At 39.9% G+C, this 25,989-nt stretch overlaps 4 protein-coding genes across 4 annotated transcripts in view; 2 read left to right on the forward strand and 2 right to left on the reverse strand.

Moving 5' to 3' along the window:
- Positions 1-6,766: 6,766 nt before the first annotated feature.
- LOC139469258 (uncharacterized) lies at positions 6,767-8,427 on the reverse strand. The gene is made up of 3 exons (XM_071251400.1): positions 8,340-8,427; positions 8,018-8,146; positions 6,767-7,377 (listed from the first exon to the last, which is right to left on the reverse strand). Exons 1-3 carry the CDS (start codon positions 8,425-8,427, stop codon positions 6,767-6,769), a joined length of 828 nt encoding a protein of 275 aa, XP_071107501.1.
- Positions 8,428-9,225: 798 nt separating this feature from the next.
- LOC139469098 (uncharacterized) lies at positions 9,226-12,233 on the forward strand. The gene is made up of 3 exons (XM_071251227.1): positions 9,226-9,310; positions 10,287-10,384; positions 11,127-12,233. Exons 1-3 carry the CDS (start codon positions 9,262-9,264, stop codon positions 11,922-11,924), a joined length of 945 nt encoding a protein of 314 aa, XP_071107328.1. The 5' UTR covers positions 9,226-9,261; the 3' UTR covers positions 11,925-12,233.
- Positions 12,234-13,710: 1,477 nt separating this feature from the next.
- LOC139468030 (N-sulphoglucosamine sulphohydrolase-like) lies at positions 13,711-25,086 on the reverse strand. The gene is made up of 7 exons (XM_071249700.1): positions 24,882-25,086; positions 23,871-24,003; positions 22,799-22,932; positions 21,513-21,663; positions 19,867-20,105; positions 16,339-16,514; positions 13,711-16,042 (listed from the first exon to the last, which is right to left on the reverse strand). Exons 1-7 carry the CDS (start codon positions 24,970-24,972, stop codon positions 15,380-15,382), a joined length of 1,587 nt encoding a protein of 528 aa, XP_071105801.1. The 5' UTR covers positions 24,973-25,086; the 3' UTR covers positions 13,711-15,379.
- Positions 25,087-25,120: 34 nt separating this feature from the next.
- LOC139468029 (sodium-independent sulfate anion transporter-like) overlaps positions 25,121-25,989 on the forward strand; it is a 53,559-nt gene continuing 52,690 nt past the window's right edge. Inside the window, exon 1 of the mRNA XM_071249699.1 lies at positions 25,121-25,214. Coding sequence (XP_071105800.1) covers positions 25,200-25,214 — 15 coding nt within the window. The 5' untranslated portion in view covers positions 25,121-25,199. The remainder of the gene's footprint in view (positions 25,215-25,989) is intronic.

The following is a 25,989-nucleotide window of genomic DNA, read 5'->3' on the forward strand; positions in this document are numbered from 1 at the left end:
TAAAACTGAAGCGTTTTCATACATAGCACTAAAACAATATTAGATCCACTTAACACCATCCACTAGCTGCCCACACCTCACTCAAACACCAACTGATATAGCGCCCACTCGATACCGAACCACATGGACAGAAAGTGATCATGAAACGTCACAAATTCGGACTTCCTTCAGTCCGGACTGAAATTGGGGGACAAGGGACCAATTCAATGGGGGAGACTATTGTGGGTATTTTACGTTTGAAGTAGTATTGCGATAGTTTGTAAGTAAGTACCTCTATGTCACCCGTATTGTTTCGGGACAAGTAAGGATTCCAGGTAAGAATATAGGTCCTCAGCAACCTGTACTGGTCGTAACTTGGAGATTCCAGGTAAGAATATAGGTCCCCAGCAACCTATGCTGGTCGTATACAACGTGGGGATTCCAGGTAAGGATATAGGTCCCCAGCAACCTGTACTGGTCGTATACAACGTGGGGATTCCAGGTAAGAATATAGGTCCCCAGCAACCTATTCTGATCGTATACAACGTGGGGATTCCAGGTAAGAATATAGGTCCCCAGCAACCTGTACTGGTCGTATACAACGTGGGGATTCCAGGTAAGAATATAGGTCCCCAGCAACCTGTACTGGTCGTATACAACGTGGAGATTCCAGGTAAGAATATAGGTCCCCAGCAACCTGTACTGGTCGTATACAACGTGGAGATTCCAGGTAAGAATATAGGTCCCCAGCAACCTATTCTGATCGTATACAACGTGGGGATTCCAGGTAAGAATATAGGTCCCCAGCAACCTGTACTGGTCGTATACAACGTGGGGATTCCAGGTAAGAATATAGGTCCCCAGCAACCTGTACTGGTCGTATACAACGTGGAGATTCCAGGTAAGAATACAAGCCCCCAGCAACCTGTACTGGTCGTAAGAGGCGACTTAATGGATAGGGTCAGGCTTGGTTGATTGCATGTGATCGTATGTCAGTTGCGTGGTATAACTGTCTAGCCTCGATTATTTACAGATCGTCGATATCTAGCTCGGATATTGCTGAGTGCGGCGTTAAAAAACAAACAAACATACTAAAGACCTTGCTTGGGACGTTAAGTAGTGAGTTATCATTGCTGAACGGATACCCACGAGTCTCTTAAAGCAAAGTGTCCTTTGGCTCGAAACGAAATTAAAAGTAAACGAATTAAAGTTTTTTTCTTTTCATGTAATTACGTCTGTCCATACTATCGATATTGTTGCGCAGCAACGACGTTAATGAATTTGCCTAGCAAAACAAAGTGTGCATTTAAACAATATATTTGACCATAAAATTACAAACGTAAAAAAATACGTTATTTGGCTGACCTGTTGTAAGAGACTTATTGACATGATGCAAGTGATGTAGCATATGATCCCCCTATCAAATACATCATCATCGAATAACCATTGCTTGTTTGCTTTATTTTTAGCCACCATGAAACATGGGGGTATGCTTCCTTTTTCCGAGCAGTATATTTATGTTTTAATTTGTCATCGGAAAGTGGACTATTGTGATGCATCGAGAGTTTGATTAATCGGTACATCACGTAATGTAGCTTCCTAACCCCGAATAACTAGAAACTGTATGACGTCGAATACGTAATGTGGAACTTATACAATCTTAGGGTGACGATAAATATAACAAAACTGTAAAATAACTTGACACATATGCATATTGTCGTTACTGGTAATAGGGTGTGGGTGATTGAAAGGGCAAACAGTGGATATATGATAATATTCTTTTAGAATCAAGTATACTACATACTATGTATTTCGATAGCTATTACGAATCTGTTACTTCTGAATGAAATAGGTTTGAACAAAAACCATACTTAGATTTTACATTTACATAATTGTCCCCTTGATGAATACAGACTAAAATCATGACATTCATCTTACCTGACCGAGGCGGTGCCACGCCTGAGTTGACTTTCTTACAAACAGGCATTTAGGAGCGTTGTCGGACGTGACAAATAGTAGAAATACGTGACGCGCCGTATTGAGTAGTGAATCGCGCTGTCATGTTGACTGTCTATGACGTCAAGTTTCTGTGACGTCATTGTAGCGGTATATGTGTCGCGATCACTTGGGCCAGTCCGGAACGAATGGCGTTCACGGAAAAGGGCGGGTGCATTCGTCACCACTCGTCCCTTTCCGTAACCTGCAAGAAGACTCTTCCCGCTATCGATGAATGTTATGTGCGAAAATACGACAAACCAATCAGAATGCGCGTAAGATGGTGTACTTCGGTCAAAGAATCCCTCAGGGATACATTTTTATTAATCGAATGTGTTTCATTTTAAAATATACCCAAGATACAGTTAAATATGGTCAATCATACTGTAAAATACTGAAAGTTACGGCGTGTTTTCAATAGCAATTGGAATATATAGGATAAATAGGGGAACTATTCCCACCCTGGATGATATGTCCCTCCTCTTCAACCCTCACTTTGAAGGCGAATAAAATTCAACATACACCACGCACACAAATACTCTACACAGTTTTTAATACTGTGGGAAATTCCCTGTTCTGTAATCTCATCCGCTGTCATTTTAAGCAAAGCAAAAGTACTGAAAATTACCTCTGAAAATTGAGTACATCGTAAATGTCGCCATTGTTTACACATTGCTAAATCACCATTCACGATGTTATTTACATCGTGTTTCGAAATCTAAATTTCGGATATTTACTCAGAAAAATGAATTTCACAAATAGCATATTAGTGATGACGGGTATCTGTCACCAAGGATCAATCTAAAACGTTGCCGATAACCCAAGAATCGTTTAGAATGTTTTGGAAAATACGCAAACACGAACGCCGAAGTGCAGTTCCGCCATATTGGATAGTTTAACTTCTTTGAGTGGCATTTAGAAGTTGGAATGGTAACTAAGACAAAATTGTTATGGATGAGCAACTTCTTTATCTTATCATAACTAACTAATCAATCAGTGTACATCAACCTTATCTGGTATATAATCATCCATCTATTGTTATATATTTATATATATATATATATATATATATATATATATATATATATATATATATATATATATATATATATATATCTTGCTCACACCTAGTCTGTACATCATTTGTTTGATAACGGTGTTAGAATGTACACCGAAACGTCGCTCAGTTGTAATAAAGAAGTTGCTCATCCATAACAATTTTGTCTTAGATATTGGATAGTGTTTACATAATCACGTTTCACGTATGCCGGTAATGAGACGCCTATAACATCACGTATATTTCAAACTCAGCTGCGATACAGGTATCCTTGAATTCCTCAGACATTTTAGACTCAAATGACAAATGGTCTTTTTCACCTTAAAAGTGTCTAGATGAAAATATAAATTAGGTGTGAAAATGAACGCTGCGGTCGGAAAACTGCACTTGTTTGAAATGTAAACAAAGCAAATGTCATATTTTACACTTTGTAGCATTTTCTCCTATTTTGAGCTAGAATATATCCATTCGTCTATCTGTTGCATACATTGGCTCAACATTTTCAGAATATGCATGGGGAGGGAATCGTAGCAAGAATAAGGGAATTAAAAAATACATGTAGATACATTGCAATGATTTGGTAAATTCAACAGAAATTGTCAAAGTTTTCCATCCACCGCACGACGTGACGCCATGACTGACACAAAAACACGCACAACGACAACGGTATTTTTCGGATTCTCGACTATTCCTCTTGGTTTCAATGAAAAACATAAAAATACATACAGTACACAGATTGTCAGAATGTTTCTGATTACTTAATGTCACAGTTATTTGCATTAACAGTCCCTGAATCAACGAAAGTCCCCTCGTTAAATCCCGCCTAGTGTTGTCAGTGAACTCGCGATTTTATAAAAGTCGGTGACCGGTAGTGATGTCATACGTCAACTTTGTTGTACATATTTGTACGTAATTTCCTTGAGGTGAAGGTCCTGGAACATGTTGAATGAAAGTACACAAGTTCATTGTATCCTGCTGTTTAGAGTTTCTATTATGATGTAGATTTTGCATATATTTTATACATTTCAATTAATTCCACCGTGGATATTTGTCAATGTTCAGTTTGATATACGTAGATATAGGCCGCAAAATGTATAAACCTCTGATAATCTACTGTTTGTTTGAACACTGTTTACATAAGAAAAGTTTATAGGGTTGTATTCGATATTTCTTCCCTTTAGACAGGTGTGAGAAGGTGAAATGAAAAATGTACTTATTCCTTTGGAGTGTCATAGTCAATATGGTAACTTCATATAAACAGGTTAATGACTAGCCGTTTCATTTTATTTTAAAACTAAAACTGAACACATGTACATTAATTTAACAAATTGGATAATATTTTTGTTAAAATATATGCACAGATTTTTAGGAGAATTGTCTTGGTCTTGGAATTTTTTTTTCATTTCGCTTGATAGAACGGTGATGTCTAACGATTCGCCATGTCACAAACGATTTCATTTTCTCCAAGAATTGTAAAAAGTATAAAATATATATAAAAAGTGACATGTACCCCGTTGGCCGAACCTTATACGATTATCCTTATAATTCTGTACCAAAGGAGCTTTCTTCGCATCCTTTTATTGTATCATTCTGAGATGAGATACAGAGAAATAATCACATAATCATGAACAAAGACATGTCCAATATTGACGATGATTTTGTTTGTTTCGAAATATTATTTTGGGTATTTGATACGTAAGATTTATGCCAAACAGGTGCGTATCTTGTCCAATTAAAATACATGGTAAACAATATAATGCTTTATTTATTCAAGACATTATTTTCATGGTAAAAGCAGTCATTTTATGCTTCGAAAAAGCCTCAAATTCCGTTTTACTCATCGACATTTTCCATACCTCGAACGAAATGTAGGGGAGATATATATTAATCAAAATACTAATGTCGTCTTTCTCCGACGTTGTCAAAGACGTAAAACCAGCCACGACGTCGAATGAAATGGTGTCATTTTTTTCAGTAATTCATTACATTTAATGAAAAGGCAAGTGCCCCATTTTAAATGGTGCAACATATGTCAAATTACACTTGCACCATCAGGGGAATGTTGGAATCTGAGGACTAATTTGTAGGTTAGATAGGGCCATCCATACTTCTTTTTTTATAAAGTACGATTTCATAATTTCTTATGGGTTTTTTTATACCTAAATGGATGCAGTTTCAATATCGATATTTGTGTTGGAATAGTTTGGTTCCTCTTTAACAAAACACCACAAAAATATATTATCCTTGTCCACAGCTAATACTCACCAAGTGACAATATAACATAGGGCTAAGAATAGCTTACTTTACATACTTGAATTGTGAATTTAACGTGCACTTTCCGACACATGCCTATGTGGCGGCCATAAAATATGTCCGAGTCCCGTGATGGGATTCGAACCAAGGACCTTCTGATGAGAGGTCGGACGCCTTATCCACACGACCAAAGAGGTTAACACCGTCAGCAACTGACAAGGTAAGGATGTCATCTTTGGGATGATCAGATCGGAGGTCGGACGCCTTGTCCACATGACCAAAGAGGTTAACCCCCGTCAGCAACTGACAAGGTAAGGATGTCATCTGTGGGATGTCTCCACGCCCTGCTACACGTATTTCGCGCACCCAAGAATGGCGGAGTTATGACCCCTTTTATTTGTACATGTGTAACCTCTCTGTCATCTTTTGACGTCATCGAGGAAAATCAGTTTTCGTCATATACGGCACGCTATTTTCTTTTGGTATCGAACGCATAACGTTATACTTAAGCATATAAATCTATTTCATATACATTTATGTCGTTCAGGTATTGGGCAGCATTTCGTTCGCTCACAGTTTCCGTAAAGCTCCTTACTAAAAACATCGTCGCATAGTACTTTTATCGGTGTACGATAAGAAGCGGTTTTTCAGGGTTTTTCAACGCACAATATATTCTCGGACAACACTAAGCAGTGTCTTGTTTTCAAACCGGTTTAATATTTGCAGTGAAATTTACACCATCAGATAGGAAATTTAATATTCTACATCTCTGCGTAATTATATCGCCGGAGGTGGATGCCTTAACTTTTCAGATCTTAGGAAAATGTGCGACAGAAAAAAATGCTCGGCATCCAGCGGGATATACGTGTATCCATTCGTCACCACTCGTCCCTTCCGAAACTCCCTTTAGACTTGTCCCAGAATAACACGAGTTGGTCACGAATGACGTGTATCCATACGCAACGTGTTGACAATTTTTTCAGCTATGCCCGTTTACGCTCAGGCGGAACCCAGTCGGACAAAAATGGCCACTAGAGGGGCACGAGTCGCTATTCGGCTTGTTCCGGAATAACACGAGTTGGTTCAAATGAATAGCTTAGTGGTTAATAGCGCCGAACACAAGTCAAACCAGTCGAAAGTACTGTCCATGGAGATAATCCAGTGGATTAAAGCGTTTGCTTTGTCACGCCGAAGGCTCGGGTTCGATTCCCCACACCAGTACAATGTGTGAAGCCCATTTCTGGTGTACCCTGCCGTGATATTGCTGGATTATTGCTAAAGGCGGCGTAAAACCTACTCATGATTGAATGAATGACTGTATGGTGTCAATGTAAATATGTTAAAATTAATGGAACACATGTCCAATACATGTTGACAGATCTCTTGTAACTAGTTAAAACCAACCATTGTTAACAAATAACGAAAACAATGCTCTTGAACTGAAACAATTGTTATTACCATCATTAAAAAGACTGAATTACATTATGCTTTGTTTCTTCTGAACAGTTTTGTAAAACGGCGAAGGAAAGATTTTGACTTTTGTACATTTTGTTTCTGATTACAAGTTTCTATTAAATTGGTTGTGCTTGATGACATATGTTTCTTTGATGACAGGCTACTTTGAGAGAGTTCATGATGTCTTGTTGACCTATTGTCTTGTTCACGAGGCATGCCATTCTTTGATTGGACAATGTGGTCAAAGCACTTGGTCTGTGTAGCCCCTGACCACTGAACAAGTCCAACACCCTCTCCCTCTCCTGAATGAACGCGCAGTCTTTCAGCTCTCAACATGTCCACCTCCTTCATCAAGCGATCCACATGCTCCCTGAGGGAGTCTTTCTCCTCCGAGAGTTGTCTGGCTTGTCTCTGAAGATGTTGGTTCTTCAGTTTCAGACATTGGGAACGGAGTCGGGCATCTCGTAGGTCAGCCCGGAGAATGTCCACCTCAACCAGGACAGCCGTAAGCTTCACGTGGAGCTCGAGCTCTTTGCCAAGTTGTTGGTCCTTTTTACTACAGTCTAATTCGAATGGTGGCTCGGGACGAATAGGGCTTGGTTTTATTGTGACGTGTTTGGGAACCAAATCGTGGAACGCTGAAAACGTAATGATCGAATTTAGTACATAACCAATCAATCCAATTAACCGGGGGTTACAACAAGCACGTTTGGAAATTGCGTCCTTTTGGATCAATCCCTTGAAATAAGTCAAATTACAAGTTTCTGGTATGCAGTCACAGGTAATACCACAAGGATCTAAACAATGTATTTGGAACGTTCTGCGCACACTTCGGTAAGGTTCAATGTCTGGGCTTGGATTTTTATTTATTTTTATTTTTTACTCTTTGTCCCATTTCCCAACTTGGCCTTTTCTTGTATCTGCTCTTTCTGTTAGAGGTTTTGGATATTGGTCCTGAGGTATAAAGGCCTACTGATAGACACTTGAGGGAACGGTAGACAAGTGATAACTTTGGTGAATTTTATTTATTTCACTGATACTGTCGAATGAACATTTCCAAGACATATATCTATTACATATGTAAAGGTTTCCAAAAAGGTAACATGACCAGCCCCTAACATAAACATTATTGTCGGAAACGTTTGAACCCGGCTCGGACGTGGAAAGTATAAAATGAAGGCAATGGTAGAAATATAGTGGTTTATTCGGAGACCCTTTTCAATTGAAAGAATTAAAGTTGGAGAGTCGAATGCTGTTATGATATATAACGGCACATACCTGTCGGTTCTGTACGTGAAAAACACTCCGCCACCTCGGAATCAAACCCCTCACACTCGGACACGGTCAGACGCTTTGCGACTGGTCTTGGCTTTATTGTGACGTATTTGGGAACCGAATCATGAAACTCTGAAATAGCAATAACCGGATTTAGTATAGAATTAATCCAACTGGCAAGTGTAAATCAGATGTCATATATACATCTATGGCAGAAAGTTAAGGAAGGGATGCAAATGAAGTGGTTGGTTCTTAAATCCTTTTCTTTTTAAAGAACTGAAGTTGTAGAGTTGAACTCTGTTATTATATATAAGGGCATACACACCTGTCGGTTCTGTACGTGAAAAACACTCCGCCACCTCGGAATCAAAGCCCTCACACTCGGACACGGTCAGACGTCTGGTGACTGGCATAATGCTTCGATAATCTCGATAAATGAAGAGTGTACTGCAGTGCTGCTGTAGCTAGCTGAGACAATGTCAGACAATGGCGTGACGTCACAATATCGGCTAATGACGTCATAGTGTCGTCTTGTCGGTAGATGTCGCCTTCGTCACCACTCGCCCCTTTCCGTAACCTGCTTGTCCCGGAATATTTTGAATGGGGTGGGTGGTGACGAATTGACTTGTGTCATTCCGGCACGGCGTGTCAGATTAACATGGGAGGAAACCCCGAATGATGCAGGTCTCAGACGTTTACCACTTTGATAATAACAACGAGAACGGGTATGATGCTGACAAACCTAGAAACAAAATCGGAGCGTACATGGATTTGAACCCACGACCATAGGTTTCTGTGATATGTTCGGTACACATGGAGAAGTTGGTGAACAATGACGGTGTTAATGCATACAAACAAACGGTATATGTGATACACTGCGTGCCCTTATCATTGCAAATCGATATTGGGGACTTTAACGACCAGCGTCACTGCGGCGTGTTGTGTGATATACTCACTGGAAACAAATATTGGTTTGATTAGGTATTTGATACACTATTCACATGGTGTTATAATTACAATGTACATTTTTGTACGTTATATTATAATGAAACGGAGACGGGTACATTCTACGGCTACATATGCCTGTTGGAAAAGTGTTCAGTAGGATCGATAATATTGAATTCTGGTTGACAGTTTACACATGCACGTCATTCACAAGCCATGCCTCTGTCGCCCTGGGCACGGAGCACTGATCAACCGGGAAGTGAGTACATGTACACGTGTACAATGCCTGCGTGTAGGCCAGTATGGCATACTGTGGAGAAGACTGGCTGCGTGGCGCCAGACTCAGAAAGGGTAAGATGTTTTGTTTGGACATTGTAATCTGGTTAGTTTGAGTGACTGTCTTTCGGCAGTGCGGTCAGCAATATTCTAACCAAATGACGGTAGTCTGAAAATGGCAAATCGGTTTGAATAACGTTCCACGTTGTCTGTGGTTAGCAGGTACCGCGTCATAACAACCCGATCCTCATTTCGGTCGGATCTTACGACAAACAATTCCACGAAGTTCTAAAAGGGTTGGAGTTATCCGTATTTCGAGAAAGGCGGAGTGTCGATGCAGACCATGGTGTATCTATAGAATCCGGCTGTATTTTAAACCATACGTATAGTAATGGAGTTTGAGTTACTGCTTCCCCGTGTTCCTACTGACAGTTGTATTGCAAGTCAATATGAATTGTTATCTTTAGTTACAATGCCCAGATTCTCCCTGATCATGTTTATTGGTAAATATCTCCTCACCAAACCCGTGCTCGGGGGCTTCACCAAAGTGTTAAACGTCTAATACCTTCATCACTTCCTCCCACATCAAGCTGACACCCCGTGATCTAACTGACATACTGTAAACAGTTCAAAGCAGCTTAAAACCAAACTCGCTCGTATATTACAATGAGATCACTATCTTGTATACATGACTTTGGGTTATAGACACTCACTCTTAGGCAAAGGTGAAGTAAGAATTGCGCATTCATTCTCAACTTATAACCATCGAACATATTCTGTAAATGGCCTGTGCTTGTAACTGTTCATGTTCATGCAGTTGTCTCGGGCGCTGCAATACGTTCTGAAGAGTTATGTTCCTTAGTTGTGCCAGGATCCACTGATCTTTGTATCGAAACTCAAATTCGCCCCGATTATGATCCATGGTTTGTCCAGTTTTACCGTGCTAGTAATTTCACCAAAGTGATAACTGTCTTACACGCCCTGATATAGTTGAAATACTGTACAGAACGGCGATAACATACAATTCATTCAATTCACTCATTCTCTTCAGACTTGGAGTACTTGTTCAGTAATGAAATCTTAGAAGAATTTGACGACATGAGAATGTGGTTGTTTCTACTGAGGAATGTCATTACCCACGAGGTGAAGGTGAGAAAACCTCAGTTGTGACTTAATGCGTGGATATTGATCATGCACAACTGTTCGTTATAATTTTGTATGCATACAATTCGTCGTTCGTTACAGCCTTATTATGTTCTTATTGTTATGTATATGACTTGATTCAGCAACGTCACACATGTAATATTATGATCGATCTGTTCCATTTCACGATTCTCATAACTATGATGTGGGCATAGGGAGCCAAGTCAGCCCTGGGTCACAATTCACCCTTGAAAATCCGGGGTAGAATAGGTCTTCAGCAACCCATGCTCGCTGTGACATGAGATTGTGCTTGTAAGAGGCAACTAACGAGATCGGGTGTTCTGGCTTTCTGACTTGGTTGATGCGTGTCATCGTATCCCAATTGCGTGGATCGATGATCATGATATCAATCACTGGATTGTCTGGTCCAGACTCGATTATTTTACAGACCGCCGCCATACAGCTGGAATATTGCTGAGTGTGGCGTTAAACAACAAACCAACCAACCAATCTTATAATGTGATGATTTTTGTAACTGTATAGAATCCATATATTTATAACCATCCATGCAAACGTATCAAGTGCCATTTTAGCGATGGACATACAGATCTGTGGTTTTGGATGAAGATTCTTTAATTGATATTTTACAAAAATCTCATCTGGTACCAAAGATGTTGACGCAATGTTACTCTAAAATAGTGATGTGATAGTTAATAAATACATGAAAATAATTGGTAATTTTCAACAGGTTACAGGAGTCTATGAAACTCTTCAGAATCTTTGGAAACTGCATGATGAAGTCGTCCGGTCATGGGGCCAGACATCGAGACTGTTCCTCAGTGGTGACCGTTCCACGAGCGTTCGCGACTCTCTCATCTCCATCTACAACGCCGTCACTACGGCTGCTGACAACTACAGCCTCTCGCAACTTCTACCACCACCCATATTCAAAAACGGCGAGCTTGTGCGACCATCCCTCTCATCAAAAACCACCCTTGTAAGGAAAATAATTAAGAAGACCCACAATGCAAAACCAACCACTGCAATGAAAGAGCAACGTCGGGTTCAAAAACAGTCACCGGAACGAACGACTCACGACCGGTCTATCCTCAATACATTGCACCAAAACGTGATTGAAACGGAAGAACGGCTCCAGGTTCATGTTGAACACGACTTAGAGACGGTTTATGAACAACTGAATTCAGAAAGGACACTGACAAATGGCTTAAAGCATTTTGAAGAACCAGTCGATTCCCACGACCATGCCGAAGACAAGAGAATATTGAATACGTCTTCGAGGTCTATAACAGCACCCGGAGATGAACACACGTCACAAGCCCCCGAGGAACAAGGAACGCGTGGTCTTGCTACAGACTTTGAAAAGATGGAACGTTGTAAAGACAATTCAAACAAGTTACTGACGGTTCATGAGTCTGTTGGAGAAGCATGCGTTTATTGTCATGACAAGAAGTCACTACTCCGTGCGGATTCGGAAGAAACTACAAACAATACGTGTGAAAAGTCAAGAATTTGTTCCTTACAATGATTTTATGGAACATGAGGATGGGGAGGTTCCAATTAAAGGGGGAACTACTCTCCACGGTGCCCATGTCTAGTCGAGGTGTATATGGTCCATTTGAACATTAATGTCAACTTCAAGGACAAAAATGTGCCTGGCTAACAAAGTGGTGGTGTGTGAGTCACGATTTGCCCCAGCTTCATCAATTAAAGCATGAGAATGCTTACTTGGCAGAATAAAACAGGAAGAACTGAAAATACTATATTCCTAATTGACAGATTGAGTTGAGGCTAGGTGAAATGGGGTTTAATGTGGGTTCTAAGATTATTGCACCTATATAGCAACGTTTGGGTGGGTGCTTGTACTAGTCAGGACAGATGCCGATTTTATAGTGCTAGCTCATTGAGATACCATGTGTAACATGACTACCCCACTCAGACACACCATACTGACTCCGAGACGACCAGTCCTTGGTTAAGACCCATAATGCCCAGGATAACAAGTACTATCTTTTACAGTTTTTAGGTATGACATTGCCGGGATCGAACCCGGACCTTCTGTTCTCTGGGCGAACACTCTGCCGCTAGACAACAGAGGCGATCGATTGCCAGATTGAGTGAGTTTAGCTTAACACCTCTTTGAACATTATTCCAGTTATATCATGGTGTGTCAGCTTGATTTGGGAGGAAAGCCTGAATTGATGCAGGTTTTAGAAGTTTACCACTTTAGTGAAACCCATGAACAGTATGGTGCTGACCAACCAAGAAACATAAGAGGGGTTGCAAGATTGAAGAAAGCATGTAATGCAGCAAGAAAGAACTACTGTCAGTTGTTTCCTAAAGAACAAATTCTTTGTTCAACTAATTATTGCAGAAAACAGCAGGAAGAGATGCACAATCTATTGAGAAGCACTAATGTTATGGATCATGGCAGGAAAATGGAGTCTTGTGGCCTGGAATATGATATTTGATCAAAGGCCAAAGAAGGATAAGTAAAACAAATATTAGATATCTCTTCTAAACAGATATACTCACAGTATGTTCATTAAATTACAACCCGTGAAGATCCCGGGTAGAATAGGTCTTCAGCGACCCATGCTTGCCGTAAAAGGCGACTATGCTTGTCGTAAGAGGCAACTAACAGTATCAGGTGGTCAGGCTCACTGACTTGGTTGATGCATGTCATCGATCCCAATTGCGTGGATCGATGCTCATGATATCAATCACTGGATTGTCTGGTCCAGACTCGATTACTTACAGACCGCCATCATATAGCTGGAATATTGCTGAGGGGGGGCATTAAACAAACAAACAAATTAAATTACATGATACATGCATAAATGGTTAAAGAGGGCAAGTTACATGTTCATGATGAACTAATGGCATCCATACATAAAGGTTGAAGTTGTGACAAAAATCATAATACAACAAAACATAAGGTTATTGTTAGCACCATTGTACATCAAATTTCACATTTACACATGTGAAAATGATGCATTTATTCACAGTGAATTGTCGACTAGTAGGTCATCAGTTTGACTTTGTCACTTTGTTTACTTGATCAGTTTGTTTTGTTTTTTTGTTTGTTCTTTTGTTTATGCCACACTCAGCAATATTCCAGCTAAATGATGGCGGTCAGGAAATAATCGATACTGGACCAGACAATCCAGTGATTGACATCATGAGCATCAATCCACGCAATTGTGATTTAATGACATGCATCAACCAAGTCAGTGAGTCTGACTACCTGATCCTGTTAGTTGCCTCTTACGACAAGTCGGCCAGTTTGTTTACCTGCACACAAATGATAAAGATGTATTTTCAATGCTTTTTATTTAAAAAAACACCAGTATGTACATTGTAAAAGATCTATGTATCCCACTTTACATGCAACTGAATCACATGTGGGTTTTTTCGTCATACCGTACTGTAAAATTATGGTATATTTTACATTACTTTGAAAGTAACTTAGATAAGAAAACATACATTTTCATTACATCCAAATGAAACTAAAATAATGGTATACATAATATATATACAACATGATTGTATGGAAGAAACTGTCAGGATCTTGGACGAGTGTCGAACAGTATTTCAGTGAGTGAGTGTGGTTTTATGCCGCCTTTAGCAATATTTCAGCAATATCATGGCGGGGGACACCATAAATGGGCTTCACACATTGTACCCATGTCGGGAATCGAATCCGGGTCTTCGGCGTGACGAGTGAATGCTTTAACCACTAGGCTACCCGACCACCCCACACAGTATTTCAGTTAACGGACTATAAAGGTCCAGTTTCCACCCTTGCTGAACTAGGCTGGAATTTTGCAAATGTCCTCTGAATATGAGGCCATACTGGAGTGCAGGTTTATAACAGACAATTTTCTTATGCTTTAGTGACAGGCTTCAGAATACTATACCACAACATCGTATCTTTAAGAACTTGTGATTGTGTTAAATTATTTATTGTTGCAGTGAACAGACAACATAATTTACAAAAGTCAACAACTAGCTCTTGAGATTTTAATTGCACATAGATTTATCAATTAACACTAGCCCATGGGAAGTAAAGGATTCCCTGCAGAGTTCAATCAAACAAAGATAGTGACAATGATTCTGCTGTTAATATTCAGTTGGTGGATGACTAAGGGATTTCAACCCATGGTGATAGATTCCTGACACGTCTAAGGGATGCAACTCCACACAACAAGCTGCAGCAGCTTTAACAACTTGTCCACCCATGACCCCACACTTACCAGAAAACATTTTTTTAACATTTTTACATCCAAATGAAAATAAAATAATGGTATATATGCAACCCGATTGTATGGAAGAAATTGTCAGCTTCTTGGACAAGTGTCGAATAGTATTTATAAAGGTCCAGTTTTCACCATTGCCGAACTAGGCTGGAATTTCGCGGCTTGATTGTAACACCACCAGTGGCTATTACAAGTGGATATATCCCTTCTCTGTCCCTCCTACTGACCAATCAGATTCTACCGATCACATTATTGCATTTGCTTCAAATAAAATGGCTGCTCCCTGTCAAGACGATCTGACAGATGATGAAGATCTATATTGCCATAAAATTTGTTTTACATTGCAAAGATTATCAAATTGCTTGAGTACCTTGATTAGAAATGTGGAAAGATTTAGAAAATATTCTGTTGGTACAAATGCTTTGCAAATCCTACAATCGACAAGAAATCTGCATGGCAGTTTACGTATGGATGTCGATTTCATAACATGATTAGGATTGAAGTATGTTCAAATTTGTTAGTCCAGCCAAAATATAACTTCCGGAATTCCAGTCTAATTTGTCAAGGGAGAAACTGGAATTTTTTAGTCAGATAACTCCCTTGCCTTGGGAAGATTAACATAAGGTGATGCTGGTGAAAGATTTTTGGTACTTCTGTGAAACCCAAGAATACAGATGGGCTTGGAACCATGACCCTGTAGATGTTGTGGAAACCATGGGTCAAGTCATGCGTCCAACTGCTTGACATAATAAAGGTTCTCTGTCCTCATCTGTGGAATGTCCTCATCAAGCATGTTGTCTAAAGGCATGCATTGAGGGTTGAGTTTGTGGGCACCTTTAGCCTCCAGAACCCCCCCAGGGGCACATATCCAGGGGTCTGCAGTCATGTTCTGCCACTGAGTCAGATCCATCTGCAGCTGCTTCAGGACCTCTGTATATCCTGCATCTTTCGCCATGTTCTTGGTTTCCTTTGGATCAAGTTCAAGGTCAAACAGCTCCCACTGACTGCGGTAATAATATTCCCGCAATGTCTTTATCCATGGCAGGGGTTGGCCTTGTCTGGTACGCGTCAGGATATCTTGAAATGATGGTGAGACATAAAAGTCCTGATCGATTGGGAATGGCATCTTGAAGTTGATGTTCTGAATGAGCTTGTAGCGGGTAGTCTGGACGACTCTCATTGGGTAATACATGGTGACCTCATGCAGGTCATGACTGGCGTAGATTGAGGTCCAGCCTGTTGGTGGCTCTGCCAGGAGGATGGGGAGGACAGATCGCCCTGTCAGCTTGACGGGCTGCTTGTTGAGGACATAGTTGGGGTACTGTAAGTTGTACCACTCGAGCACAGTCGGAACAATGTCTACCAGACTGACCATAGCATTGCTCTCCTGAAACAGAGACAGGGTTGTAGTACAAATGTGGTGCTATTGAGGACCACAACACAATACTGGACCACTTTGCGAAGTTTTCAATATTTTGTTGTGAACTCAAAATATGTTGTGAACAAGACACCTTTAATAAAAATAGTGAGGTGAGCAGTAATAGTCATTTTTACCTTCCTGGATGAAAAGTGTATTGGAATTTTGAAACATTTCAGTATATTTTAAAGAAAACACATACACTGGCAAACATGTTTCAGTGATGGTTGTAAACCTCGTAACATGTGCAGTGGGGTGTGACTGACCTGACCCCAGCGCTCCCTGTGTGCCGGGGATGACACCAACATTGGTTCAGCCATGCCGGGGTTGTAGAGATTGGTGCGGCCAGAGGGGAAGGGGATGCCGTTGTCAGAAGTGTAGACGATGAGAGTGTCATCTGCCACGCCCGCCTCCTGGAGCTCCTTCATCAGCATGCCAATACCTGCACAGTGGAGATACGGATTGTTATATACTGATAACTACACAGTGTAGATAAGGATTGTTATATATTGATACCTACTCAGTGGAGAAACACCTTGATATATACTGATACCTACACAGTGGAGAAACACCTTGGTATATACTAATACCTACACAGTGGAGAAACACCTTGATATATACTGATAACTACACAGTGGAGATACAGCTTGTTATATACTGATACCTACACAGTGGAGAAACACCTTGATATATACTGATAACTACACAGTGGAGAAACACCTTGATATATACTGATACCTACACAGTGGAGATACACCTTGTTATATACTGATACCTACACAGTGGAGATACACCTTGTTATATACTGATACCTACACAGTGGAGAAACACCTTGATACATACTGATACCTACACAGTGGAGAAACACCTTGATATATACTGATACCTACACAGTGGAGAAACACCTTGATATATACTGATACCTACACAGTGGAGATACACCTTGTTATATACTGATACCTACACAGTGGAGAAACACCTTGATATATACTGATACCTACACAGTGGAGATACACCTTGTTATATACTGATACCTACACAGTGGAGAAACACCTTGATATATACTGATACCTACACAGTGGAGATACACCTTGATATATCACTGATAACTACACAGTGGAGAGAGGGCTTGTTATATACTGATACCTACACAGTGGAGATACACCTTGTTATATACTGATACCTACACAGTGGAGATACACCTTGTTATATACTGATACCTACACAGTGGAGAAACACCTTGATATTTACTGATACCTACACAGTGGAGAAACACCTTGAAATATACTGATACCTACACAGTGGAGATACACCTTGATATATCACTGATAACTACACAGTGGAGATACACCTTGATATATACTGATAACTACACAGTGGAGATACACCTTGTTATATACTGATACCTACACAGTGGAGAAACACCTTGATATATACTGATACCTACACAGTGGAGATACACCTTGATATATCACTGATAACTACACAGTGGAGAGAGGGCTTGTTATATACTGATACCTACACAGTGGAGATACACCCTGTTATATACTGATACCTACACAGTGGAGAAACACCTTGATATATTCTGATACCTACACAGTGGAGAAACACCTTGAAATATACTGATACCTACACAGTGGAGATACACCTTGATATATCACTGATAACTACACAGTGGAGAAACACCTTGAAATATACTGATACCTACACAGTGGAGAAACACCTTGATATATTCTGATACCTACACAGTGGAGAAACACCTTGAAATATACTGATACCTTTACAGTGGAGATACACCTTGATATATCACTGATAACTACACAGCGGAGAAACACCTTGATATATACTGATACCTACACAGTGGAGAAACACCTTGATATATTCTGATACCTACACAGTGGAGAAACACCTTGAAATATACTGATACCTACACAGTGGAGATACACCTTGATATATCACTGATAACTACACAGTGGAGAAACACCTTGATATATACTGATAACTACACAGTGGAGATACACCTTGTTATATACTGATACCTACACAGTGGAGAACCACCTTGATATATACTGATACCTACACAGTGGAGATACACCTTGATATATCACTTATAACTACACAGTGGAGAGAGGGCTTGTTATAAACTGATACCTACACAGTGGAGATACACCTTGTTATATACTGATACCTACACAGTGGAGAAACACCTTGATATATACTGATACCTACACAGTGGAGAAACACCTTGATATATACTGATAACTACACAGTGGAGATACACCTTGTTATATACTGATACCTACACAGTGGAGAAACACCTTGATATATACTGATACCTACACAGTGGAGATACACCTTGATATATCACTGATACCTACACAGTGGAGAGAGGGCTTGTTATATACTCATTCTACTTCTTTATAAACCTATTTATTGGGATCGCTATTAAGTAAGAGACTTCTTTCTAAAGGCATTAAAACCTATTGTGAGGTTTTACTTTCCAGTCGGGTTAAATCTCATAAACAGGGACGTTTTAATGTCCCTGGGTACTTTATTAATATAACTTCCATTCAGATTGTAACATGTAATGAAATGTAAAATCAAATGACAAATGTTTTCTTTATATTTCCGAGGATTGAACTCGCAACCTTCATATCTGTAGCCCAGTGAGTGTACCACGAGGCTACAGAGGTGTTGATAAGCCTCACTGGTTTTTAGAATGTCCTTTTCAATATCCGTACGCCAGCAACAGATATTTTACACACGTTTCCTAAGGTTCATGGAAAGTATGTTCGAAACATAAAAATGTTGATAAATGTTGTTTTAGTTTCTGTTTTCTGTTTATAAGCATGGAAAAACACTTTTCCTCGGTTTTGGTATACAGAGCATGCCCTGGGGGTCAGGAAAAACCGCGGGGGCTTTGCTCCCTTGGTTTTTCCCTCTCCCCAGGGCATGCTCTGTCTACCAAAACCTCGTGAGCGTGTTTTCTCCAATACATCAAGCCTTCTACCAAAGACTTACCTACCCTGACCAAGACTACACAAGAGTTTCTTACTCTGCTCCTGCCTACTATCACGAGTTAACTAGCCTGATCCAGCCTAGTGCCAAGAGTCACCTACCCTGTTCCTGTCTATTACTAAGCATTGCATACCCTGACCCAGTCTATTGCATAGAGTTACCTACCCTGGTCCAGTCTATTACTAAGCATTGCATACACTGACCCAGTCTATTGCATAGAGTTACCTACCCTGGTCCAGTCTATTACTAAGCATTACGTACCTGATCGAGTCTGTTGCCAGGTGTTACCTACTCTTTTGTTAAGTAGTTATCTACCCTGATCAAGGTTACTACTGAGAGTTACCTACCCTGATCTAGTCTATTTCCAAGTTGCCTACCCTAATGCTTATTATTTCCAAGAGTTACCTGCCTTGATCAAGTCTATTGCATAGAGTTACCTACCCTGGTCCAGTCTAGTGCCAAGAGTCACATACCCTGTTCCTGTCTATTACTAAGTATTACATACCTGATCCAGTCTATTGCCAGGTGCTGCCTACTATTCTGTTATCTACCCTGAGCTAGGTTACTACTGAGAGTTACCTACCCTAATCTTGTCTATTTCCAAGTTGCCTACCCTTATGCCTTCTATTTCCAAGAGTTAACTGCCCTGATCCATATTACTACTAGGAGTTGCCTAACCTGATCCAGTCTACTGCTAAAGAGTTACCTACCCTGATACTTTCTCCTTCCAAGAGTAACCTTCCCTGATCCAGGCCTGCTGCCAAAGAGTTACTTACCCTGATCAAGTCTGCTGATAGTAGTGTACTGTGCAGCTATGTCTGCCCGAGCAGCTGGTGTGTCTTGTACAAAGTAGGGAACCACTACTTCATCAGGAGAGTACTTCACAGGCTTCCAGTCTGGGATCAAACCCATTCCTGGTTCCCCATTACCAAACTTCTCACAGAACTGCCCATACTGAGGCTGGGTGCTGCCACAACGGTGGGGGTCATGGAAACCAATGTACAGAAAGAATGGTCTGAAATTCAAACATAAAGCTTTCAACATTGTCAGTACTTCCCAGGTTTGTATACACTGCATTCCTCTATCACCCATGAATACATATGGACACTTTGTGGTGTCATTATTTTCAATAGACGAACCAAGCTAGAGCCTGGTTCTAGCGAAGGGGAAACTAGTAAGTGATCTCACACACTGAGGTCTCAGATTACATGCATATTTCTTGCAGCCACCTTCTTTGCACATTGCTTCAGTATCAGGATCGGGCAAAGGTAGGGTTCGCACAATATTCCTGTACAGAGTTTGACTACCACAGCCTCATGTCATTACTTGACTTAAAATAGACGTGATTCACTACTACCACTGCATTTCGCCTGAATGTATTTAAGGATTGACTTTGTATTTTTTCGGTTCATTGAGGTATGAATCGAAAAACCAATGTGCAAACTGTATGACTCCGTGTATATATGAACCGAAACAAATACACAGTGAATTCTAATGATTAAATTCGACAACGTAAAACATGTTTTATCTACAATAGTTTAACCAAAAACTGTTGTATATATCAAAACTGACAAAAATGACGAGATGTATAGGAATATCTACTGTGGCGTGACATGAATCAGGTGATCGTTTAATTTATGCACATAACTTGACATGCCTACACAGTCAGTAGCCAATCAAGGGAGAGTAGGATCAAAACAATGTTCATTGGACCTGTCAGTTAAGGCAAGAGGCGAGAAGAACTGCAACAGTCAGACTGTAATGAACAGGAAGAAATAAGTCCGGGAGTAGGCGGCTGTTTCAAATAACATGGTAAGTTACCACCAGATTCAAACATTAGTTCACTGAAAACGGGAAAACACAGTTGGAAAAATGCTAGTCAGAAATGAAATCTGAAGACATGAAAGTTGAACCGAGGCGAGCGGGGAAAAAACAGGTGAGCGAGCCTGCACCTTTGGTGTTTCATTCATTCTCAGCCTTCGGTTTCAAAGGGTAGTTTGGACAATGAATATGCATGAATGTTGCTAAATGTCCTGTGCATGACATTACAAGTGAGCAGAAAGGGAATTCCCTCTACTGTAATATTGGGATTCCCCGACATTCCTCAGTAATAAAAGTAGTGTGCTAGGTGGGCGTAGCTTAATCTTTTACATTCATTGGGAAATGAATGCGATAACACATGACCAATTCAGCTGATCCGAATGCAGGAATTTCAATGAACACAACGAAAATGAAATTATTCATAGGTGATGTAAGGAAGTAGTGTCTACATTAACATCAGATCCTTTACTCCAATACAATACCTTCAGATAGAGATCAGAGGACTGAGATCTGAGGTCACTGAGAATCAATGAAATGCACATTTTCAAATATCAAACGTTACTAGGCCTCAAGGGTACATGGATATTATTTAGTTACCCACCTTGTGTCATTGACAGCCAGGAACTCCTGCACGTACTGCTTGATGAACGTGGTGTTACGCCCAACCTGCAGGATCGGGTGGTTCTCTTCCGTCTGGGAGAAATCAAACGGGTACACTGGCTCGGGACCTACATGTTTCTTGCCCACAATGCCTGTAGTGAAACAAACACAAGAGATGAATATAATTTTTTTTTAAAGTAGTGCTTCCATAGGAGGGTGAGCTCCAAGCAAAGTTTGACACCCAATCTAAAGGAAGGATGCACAGGTTCTTGAGCCAATCCAGGTACAGTAGAACACGGATATAATGAACATGGATAGAGAATCCCCGATTTATCTCCTATATATTATCATATAAAATTTATGTACATAACAAACTCTCTACAGCGAACTAATGTATATAGCGAACTGATATCTGATCCCCGACAAGCCAAAAGTGCTATGCTAATGGTTCTTATAATTCTAAATATATATAGTGAAAGCTGTAACTAAAATAACACGATATTGGAATATATTATTCTCATAAAGTAATAATTTCTGATACAATTTCTTCCGAGCTGTGCATTAAATTTTTTTTAAGTTGTATCATTGGGTACTTTTTAACTGAATCACTGGTAGATGCAGAAAGACAAGTGTATCAACGTGTATGTGTCTCGTGTTTTGTTTTAGCCAAGATGGTGGTCGTTTCCGAGTGGAAACGTATATAAAGAACAATGCGTATGACGAACTGATTTCTCCAGTCCCTTGTGGTTTGTTATATCCATGTTCTACTGTATCAGCTTTCTGAAACCAATTGGCTTCATCTCTTGATTTGAAAACTTCGATCTTAAAGAAAAACAATACAAATGAGAATTATACTTCACACTTTTGATTGTATACCATGGTGCTCAGAAGCGAAAGTCTGTATAAACTATACAGAACTATACTATGGCATGGCCTTTACATTTGCTTTCAGATTTGGCCTTTTTTAACACACAAACAGCTTTTCTTCAGATAAAGAGGTTACTGCAATATAGAATATCCCTTTCTTTTATTCCAAACATTTTTATTTTTACACATTCTACAGTAGTTGCAAATAAGCCTTATACATCATGTTGATAGCAATACCTTATCCTAATGTTAAAATAAAACTTTACCAGAAATAAAGAAATTCTAATTCATATTTTATTTTTTACTTTTAAAATACTGGAAACAAGCAGATGCATGATTTAAGCAACAAATATGTTTGGCCTATTATAATCAAGATGGTACTTCCAATGTCAGTGAACTGTGTTTCCTTGCTATACACACCTGTCCTGATACCAGCATTAGTCAAAATCCTTGGCAGACTCTGCACCTCGTCAAAGGACATGAAGTGATGGACGCTATGATGCAGGCCGTACATGCCATTCTGGTGCTGCGGCAGCCCCGTCAAGATGGCGGATCTGTCATACACATACACTTACAGCAACAGTCGTATACTTAATTCTGTAAATATTGAAATTAATGCGTCTCCAAATTAATACCACTGCTGATCGACACCTTGCCCAAAATGCGACTCAATATCGATGCAACACTTCCACCCCATCCCGAGTGGAATGATGCATATCCTTACCTTAATCAAGATGGCGGACCTGTTATACACTTACACTTACACTTACAGCAACAGTCGTATACTGAACGCAAGTACTATTACATACTACGATGATTGATGCTCGGTAGCCTCGTACAAGTAGTAAGTATTACATGTAGTAGATTTGCTTGTTATGCTGGAGATCAGATTTGATTCCCCACATAGGTACAATTACCCTGGAAGCAGTTCTGTTTCCAAAATAAATCTAAAACGGAGTGAGTGAGTGAGTGAGTGAGTTGGATTTAACATATGAATTATGTGTCAGTGAATTCATATATGTATCAGAGAATGCATATGTGCTGGTGAATGTATATGTGTCAAGGAATTCATACATGTGTCTGTGAATGTCTTTATGTCTCTGTGAATGTCTTTATGTCTCTGTGAATGTCTTTATGTCTCTGTGAATGTCTTTATGTCTCTGGGAATATCATTATGTGTCTGTGAATGTCTTTATGTCTCTGTGAATGTCTTTATGTCTCTGTGAATGTCTTTATGTCTCTGGGAATGTCTTTATGTCTCTGGGAATATCATTATGTGTCTGTGAATGTCTTTATGTCTCTGTGAATGTCTTTATGTCTCTGTGAATGTCTTTATGTGTCTGGGAATGTCTTTATGTCTCTGGGAATGTCTTTATGTCTCTGGGAATATCATTATGTGTCTGTGAATGTCTTTATGTCTCTGTGAATGTCTTTATGTCTCTGTGAATGTCTTTATGTGTCTGGGAATATTTTTATGTGTTGGTGAAGGTACCTGCTAGGTGAGCAGCTGCTGACGGAAGTGAAGGCATTCTTGAAGACGACACTCTGGGCTGCTAGCTTGTTGATATTGGGGGTGCGACACACTGAGTTGTTGTAGACCTGTGTCTCAAAACCTGCATCATCACCTAGGAAACATACAGTGAGGGGTAAATATATTAATCCACGATTACTCTAATATTACACAGTGACAGTGCCCTCAGTTTCAAACATAAATAGTTCTATATCTACACTTGATAGTATTCCCATGGTGATTCTTGGTTAGAATTGGTCCACAGCAACCTGTTCCTTCTGACTTTTTTATGTTTGAATAAAATAAAACTTCAGTCAACTTTAGTGTATAGGCTAGACTGTTTTATACGTGTATATAAACACATTTTGCCAGGGCTACGGTCAAACTCTTCCCAATCGGACAGTTTGTACCTAGCTCTTGAGATTTACAGCGGGTACCCGGGTACAGGGACGAGTAAATAGGGGGTTGGATACTCGGGTAGTAAATTTGGACTCGTCCCAGCCCTAGCAGCAGACTGTAGATCATATAGTCCCTCTATGAAGGTATCAATCCCCCTGCCGAACTGTGGTATTATGGATGCTGCAGTGCTGGATGCCATGAAATGTTTATCTGCTACACAGATGCCAATATTTCCATGCTGAAATTTCTTCAATTTATTTTTGCAAAGAGTGAATATCAATACAATATTTAGTCATAATTAAGCTTGTCATGCTTTCTACTTGGAAATCCAAATCTAATTTACTTGTGCCAACTGTGAGCACTGATAAGACCCGGGTGTTGTTTGAACTGGGTGCCAAGACAAATTAAGTGGTATGCCGGATGCCGGATGCCAGGGTTAACTGGCACCCTCCAAATGAAGCACGATGTTTTGAAATGTGTCTACAAATGTACTAGAAATGAATAAATCACACTGAGTAGAATTACTGCCATCTATTCAATCATCAACGTCATTTCCAAAACAGAGTGATGATGTATATATTGTTTGAAGCTTACCTACAATCACCAAAACATTCCTTGTCTTTGCACTTAGGACTTTCGGCAACACACACATAAAAAATAAGACATATCTGGTGACAGTATACATTTTGACGTCTTTATCTAATCCGTCCACACACGTATAATTGTGTCAAGAACAGAAACCATGCATAGTGCACGAGAAGTAGGGAAGTACGAAGTCCGAACTCCCATTTCCTCCATGTTGTACTACGTCACATGACTCTCATGTGACTAGACCGAACGGAGGGGTCAATCTGATTGCGGTAAAGATGTCCCAGATATTTGTACGAATGGATCTTAAACAACACAGAAGCAATGTTTGCCACACATGTAAGTCAATTTATCAATTTGATTGAATTGTTGATTACCACCTAAATAACAAATGCAGTTTCATTTTTATTTCAGCGACACGTCTTTACACAACTGGGGGTGGCACTCGGTGTCATGTCAGTGTGTCACAACGTCAATCGATACATTTCGATGTAAATGTCATGGAAAATATACTCCTCAGTTAATGACATTTAGCATATATTCGAAAATAGATAGATCTAGTTTCTTCATCTAAAAAAGAATATTTTTTCAATATTCCCATTGAAGATATATCGATTTATTTTCTTTGAAGTTTATTCAATTATTATCACCGATTGACACGATTGATATTCAGTGTTCATACTGTTTTTGAGAGGAGTGCGTTTCATCAAAGTAGAAACGTATTATCCCCCATAACCGATCATTTATAAGTGTTTGTGTGAACAGGGTAAACTTTACTGATGTTACTACCGTGGTAAACTTTACTGATGTTACTACTGTGGTAAACTTTACTCGTGTTACTACCGTGGTAAGCTTTACTGATGTTACTACTGTGGTAAGCTTTACTGATGTTACTACCGTGGTAAACTTTACTGATGTTACTACCGTGGTAAACTTACCTCGTGTTACTACCGTGGTAGACTTTACATGTTACTACTCTGGTAAACTTTACTGATGTTACTACCTTGGTAAACTTTACTCATGTTACTCGGCAGTCGGGTAGCCTAGTGGTTAAAGCATTCGCTCGTCATGCCGAAGACCCGAGTTCGATTCCTGACATGGGTACAATGTGTCA

The sequence above is a fragment of the Haliotis cracherodii genome, unplaced genomic scaffold, assembly GCF_022045235.1.
Source record: "Haliotis cracherodii isolate W230 unplaced genomic scaffold, xgHalCrac1.p SCAF_2, whole genome shotgun sequence".
Taxonomy (NCBI): domain Eukaryota; kingdom Metazoa; phylum Mollusca; class Gastropoda; order Lepetellida; family Haliotidae; genus Haliotis; species Haliotis cracherodii.

Coding starts and splice junctions, on each gene's coding strand:
- LOC139469258 (XM_071251400.1), bottom strand. CDS start 8,427: ATGCCAGTCACCAGACGTCTGACCGTGTCCGAGTGTGAGGGCTTTGAT. Junction 8,147..8,339: donor TTCACGTACAGAACCGACAG/GTGTGTATGCCC, acceptor TTGCTATTTCAG/AGTTTCATGATTCGGTTCCC. Junction 7,378..8,017: donor TTCACGTACAGAACCGACAG/GTATGTGCCGTT, acceptor TTACGTTTTCAG/CGTTCCACGATTTGGTTCCC.
- LOC139469098 (XM_071251227.1), top strand. CDS start 9,262: ATGGCATACTGTGGAGAAGACTGGCTGCGTGGCGCCAGACTCAGAAAG. Junction 9,311..10,286: donor TGGCGCCAGACTCAGAAAGG/GTAAGATGTTTT, acceptor CATTCTCTTCAG/ACTTGGAGTACTTGTTCAGT. Junction 10,385..11,126: donor TCATTACCCACGAGGTGAAG/GTGAGAAAACCT, acceptor AATTTTCAACAG/GTTACAGGAGTCTATGAAAC.
- LOC139468030 (XM_071249700.1), bottom strand. CDS start 24,972: ATGTATACTGTCACCAGATATGTCTTATTTTTTATGTGTGTGTTGCCG. Junction 24,004..24,881: donor GAATGTTTTGGTGATTGTAG/GTAAGCTTCAAA, acceptor TATGTTTCCTAG/GTGATGATGCAGGTTTTGAG. Junction 20,106..21,512: donor CTGGCTGTCAATGACACAAG/GTGGGTAACTAA, acceptor TTTGAATTTCAG/ACCATTCTTTCTGTACATTG.